The 5,000-nt window shown below is 49.0% G+C and overlaps 1 protein-coding gene across 1 annotated transcript in view; it reads right to left on the bottom strand.

Moving 5' to 3' along the window:
• Positions 1-5,000, bottom strand: part of LOC125024649 (papilin-like) — a 37,957-nt gene that overhangs the window by 16,342 nt on the left and 16,615 nt on the right. Inside the window, exons 10-13 of the mRNA XM_047612450.1 lie at positions 4,230-4,402; positions 3,328-3,361; positions 1,082-1,316; positions 848-875 (exon numbers count right to left, since the gene is read on the bottom strand). Of these exons, the coding sequence (XP_047468406.1) occupies positions 848-875; positions 1,082-1,316; positions 3,328-3,361; positions 4,230-4,402 (470 nt within the window). The remainder of the gene's footprint in view (positions 1-847; positions 876-1,081; positions 1,317-3,327; positions 3,362-4,229; positions 4,403-5,000) is intronic.

Here is a 5,000-nt window from a genome sequence, read left to right as displayed (position 1 = left end):
AGAGACAGCCAGACAGAGAGCCAGACAGACAGCCAGACATACAGACATAAATAGACAAAAAGACAGACAGACAGACACAGAGAGAGACAGCCAGACAGACAGACATAAATAGACAAAAAGACAGACAGACAGACAGACACAGAGACAGACAGATAGATAGATTGATAGACAAATAGACAGCAAGCCTGACTCAGAGACAGAGACAGTCAGGTAGACAAGAAGACAAAAAAAACAAAAAGACAAAAAGAGAAAAAGACAAGTAGACAGACAGACAGACAGAAAGCCAGCCAGCCACTCACTGTGTGGTCGCGCAGTCGAATTGCAAGAGGTCAGATAGATAGATAGATATATAGATAGATAGATAGATAGACAAACAGACAGACAGACAGACAGACAAATAGACATAAATAGACAGACAGACAGCCAGATAGACAAAAATACAAACAGACAAATAGACAGACAGAGACAGACAGAGACAGACAGAGACAGACAGAGACAGACAGAGACAGACAGAGACAGACAGAGACAGACAGAGACAGACAGAGACAGACAGAGACAGACAGAGACAGACAATAGACATAAATAGACAGACAGAGACAGACAATAGACATAAATAGACAGACAAACAAACAGAAATAGACAAACAGACAGACAGATGAAGAAAAAGACAGAGACAAACAGACAAATTGACAGACAGAGACAGAGACAGAGACAAAGACAGACAGACAGAGACAGAGACAAAGACAGACAGACAGGCAGACAAATATACATAAATAGACAGCCAGATAGACAAATAGACAAATAGACACAAACAAACAGACAGACAGACATCCAGCCATCCCCTCACCGTGTGGTCCCGCAGTCGAAGCCCAAGAGGTCAGATAGATAGATAAATAGACAGACAGCCAGACATACAGACAGCCAGATAGACAAATAGACACAAAAAGACATAAATAGACAGCCAGACAGACAGCCAGATAGACAAATAGACACAAAAAGACATAAATAGACAGCCAGACAGACAGCCAGATAGACAAATAGACACAAAGAGACACAAATAGCCAGCCAGCCATCCCCTCACCGTGTGGTCCCGCAGTCGAAGTGCACGAGGCCCTCGCAGCCCTCGCCGTCGGGCCCCTCGGCCTCGGTGGCGCCGTCGGGGCAGCAGCCGAAGAGGGCGTTGGCGCAGAGAGGCGTGGCCACGCCCCCGGCCCCGCCCCCGTCGCAGCCCTCGCCGTCGGGGCCGAGGGAGATGGTGAAGCCGTCGGGGCAGCAGCCGTGGAGCGTCTCGCCACACGAGGTCACCTTCGGGCAGCCTGGGGGAGGGAGAGGTAGTTAGTGGGGGGGGGAGATGGGGGGAGATGGGGGGGAGATGGGGGAATTGGGGGGAGGGGGAGATGGGGGAGGGGGAGATGGGGGAATTGGGGGGAGGGGGAGATGGGGGGAGGGGGAGATGGGGGAATTGGGGGGAGGGGGAGATGGGGAGATGGGGGGAGGGGGAGATGGGGGGAGATGGGGGGAGATGGGGGGAGGGGGAGATGGGGGGAGGGGGAGATGGGGGAATTTGGGGGAGGGGGAGATGGGGGGGGAGAAGATGAGGGGGAGGAGAGGAAGGAGGGAAAGAGGGGGGGGGTAGAATATAGGGGGATTGGGGAAGAGGGATGGAGGGGAAGAGGGAAGGGAGGGGAAGAGGGAAGGGAGAGGAAGAGGGAAGGGAGGGGAAGGGGGAAGGGAGGGGAAGGGGGAGGAAAAAGAGTTGTTGGAGGTCACCTTCGGGCAGCCTGGAGGAGGGAGGAGGAAGGGGAGAGTTAGTTGGTGGGGGGGAGATGGGGAGAGTTAGTTGGTGGGGGGAGATGGGGAGAGTTAGTTGGTGGGGGGGAGAGGGGGAGAGTTAGTTGGTGGGGGGGAGATGGGGAGAGTTAGTTGGTGGGCGGGAGATGGGGAGGGTTAGTTGGTGGGGGGGAGATGGGGAGAGTTAGTTGGTGGGGGGGGAGATGGGGAGAGTTAGTTGGTGGGGGGGAGATGGGGAGAGTTAGTTGGTGGGCGGGAGATGGGGAGAGTTAGTTGGTGGGCGGGAGATGGGGAGAGTTAGTTGGTGGGCGGGAGATGGGGAGAGTTAGTTGGTGGGGGGGAGATGGGGAGAGTTAGTTGGTGGGCGGGAGATGGGGAGAGTTAGTTGGTGGGCGGGAGATGGGGAGAGTTAGTTGGTGGGGGGGAGATGGGGAGAGTTAGTTGGTGGGGGGGAGATGGGGAGAGTTAGTTGGTGGGGGGGAGATGGGGAGAGTTAGTTGGTGGGGGGGAGATGGGGAGAGTTAGTTGGTGGGGGGGAGATGGGGAGAGTTAGTTGGTGGGGGGGAGATGGGGGGAGGGGGAGGGGGGTCACATGGGGGGGTTTGCTTGTTTGTTTCTCTCTGGAGGGGCCCAGCGTCTCCCTCCCTCCATCCCTCCCTCCCTCTATTTATCTCCCTTTCTCTCCCTCTCCCTCTATTTATCTCCCTTTCTCTCCTTCTCCCTCTATTTATCTCCCTCTCTCCTTCTCCCTATATTTATCTCCCTTTCTCTCCCTCTCCCTCTATCTCCCTTTCTCTCCCTCTCCCTCTATTTATCTCCCTTTCTCTCCCTCTCCCTCTATTTATCTCCCTTTATCTCCCTCTCCCTCTATTTATCTCCCTTTCTCTCCCTCTCCCTCTATTTATCTCCCTTCTCTCCCTCTCCCTCTATTTATCTCCCTTTCTCTCCCTCTCCCTCTATTTATCTCCCTTTCTCTCCCTCTCCCTCTATTTATCTCCCTTTCTCTCCCTCTCCCTCTATTTATCTCCCTTTCTCTCCCTCTCTCCCTCTCCTTCTCCCTCTATTTATCTCCCTCTCTCCCTCTCCTTCTCCCTCTATTTATCTCCCTTTCTCTCCCTCTCCCTCTATTTATCTCCCTCTCTCCCTCTCCTTCTCCCTCTATTTATCTCCCTCTCTCCCTCTCCTTCTCCCTCTATTTATCTCCATCTCTCCCTCTCCTTCTCCCTCTATTTATCTCCCTCTCTCCCTCTCCTTCTCCCTCTATTTATCTCCCTCTCTCCCTCTCCCTCTATTTATCTCCCTCTCTCCCTCTCTCTCTATTTATCTCTCTATTTATCTCTCTCCCTCTCTCACCTCTCTGAAAGGGTCCCGCGGCAGCCGTGACTCTATCGCTCTTTTTCTCTCCCCCTCTCCCTCTCCCTCTCCCTCTATTTATCTCTCTCTCTCCCTCTCACCTCTCCCTCTCCCTCTATTTATCTCTCTCTCTCCCTCTCACCTCTCCCTCTCCCTCTATTTATCTCTCTCTCTCCCTCTCACCTCTCTGGAAGGGTCCCGCGGCAGCCGTGACTCTATCGCTCTTTTTCTCTCCCCCTCTCCCTCTCCCTCTATTTATCTCTCTCTCTCCCTCTCACCTCTCCCTCTCCCTCTATTTATCTCTCTCTCTCCCTCTCACCTCTCCCCTCTCCCTCTATTTATCTCTCTCTCTCCCTCTCACCTCTCTGGAAGGGTCCCGCGGCAGCCGTGACTCTATCGCTCTTTTTCTTCCCCTCTCCTCTCCCTTTTATTTATCCTCTCTCTCTCCCTCTCTCCCCCCCTCTCCTCTCCCTCTATTTATCTCTCTCTCTCCCTTTCCCCACCTCTCCCTCCCCCTCTATTTTATCTCTCTCTCCCTCTCACCTCTCTGGAAGGGTCCCGCGGCAGCCGTGACTCTATCGCTCTTTTTCTCTCCCCTCCCCCTTTCCCCTCTATTTATCTCTCTCTCTCCCTCTCACCTCTCCCTCTCCCTTATTTATCTCTCTCTCTCCCTCTCACCTCTCGGGAAGGGCCCCGCGGCAGCCGGGGAACTTCTATCGCTTTTTTTCTCTCCCCCTCTCCCTTCCCTCTATTTATCTCTCTCTCCCCCTCTCACCTCTCCCTCTCCCTCTATTTATCTCTCTTCTCCCTCTCACCTCTCCCTCCCCCTCTATTTATCTCTCTCTCTCCTCTACCTCTCCCCCCCTCCCTCTTTTTTAAATTTCTCTCCCTCTCACTCTCCCTCTCCCTCTATTTTTTCTCTCTTCTCCCTTTTTCCTTCCCTCTATTTATCTCTCTCTCTCCCCTCCCCTCTCCCTTATTTATCTCTCTTTTCTCCCTTCCCCACCCTCCTTATTTATCTCTCTCTCTCCTCTCTCCTCTTTTTCTAAACCTTCTCTGGAAGGGTCCGCGGCCCCTTTGACTCTGTCCTGACAACATCCAAACAGAGACTGAATACAATTATCTCCTTCTCCTTCTTCTTCCTCTCCTTCTTTCTTCGGTTTGTCTTCCTCTTGGCATTTCTTCTTCTTCTTCTTCGGCTTCTTCTGTTGCTTCTTCTTCTTGTCTGCCTCTTCCTTCTTCTTCTTCTTGGGTTTTCCTGTAGAGAGAGAGGGAGGTGAGGAAATAAAATGGATGAATATAGATGTTAAAAAAAAAAATATATATATATAATAAAAAAATAAAAAGTAAAAAATATATAATAATAATACATTTTTTAATCAAATTTATTATGCAAATTAGATTAAAATTATGCAAATTTGAACCAAATTTTTTTGTATATTTGATTAAAAATATGCAAATTTGGTTGAAATTTTATGCAAATTAGATTGACATTTGATGCAAATTGGATTGAAATTTTATGCAAATTTGATTGACATTTGATGCAAATTGGGTTGAAATTTTATGCAAATTAGATATGGTAAACTTTTAAAAGTATCACAATTTTTTTTATTTAATACATTATGCAATAATTTATGAATAATATGCAAATTTTAAAGGAAAGAGCTTTGGAAATTTAAGAATATAATATGTTTATCTTTTTAGGGAATATATGCAAATTTTAGAATATATTAACTAATATTTTATAAATATGCAAATTTACCGATATGCAAATGTGAGAATATTTGCATATACATAATGCTAATAAAAATCTATGAATAAGAAATAACTCGATAATTGGATGAATTAAGAAAGAT

This window comes from Penaeus chinensis, unplaced genomic scaffold (genome assembly GCF_019202785.1).
Source record: "Penaeus chinensis breed Huanghai No. 1 unplaced genomic scaffold, ASM1920278v2 CTG_1841, whole genome shotgun sequence".
Taxonomy (NCBI): domain Eukaryota; kingdom Metazoa; phylum Arthropoda; class Malacostraca; order Decapoda; family Penaeidae; genus Penaeus; species Penaeus chinensis.
The sequence above is the reverse complement of the archived record's forward strand: the minus strand, read 5'-3'. Positions and strand labels throughout refer to the sequence as shown.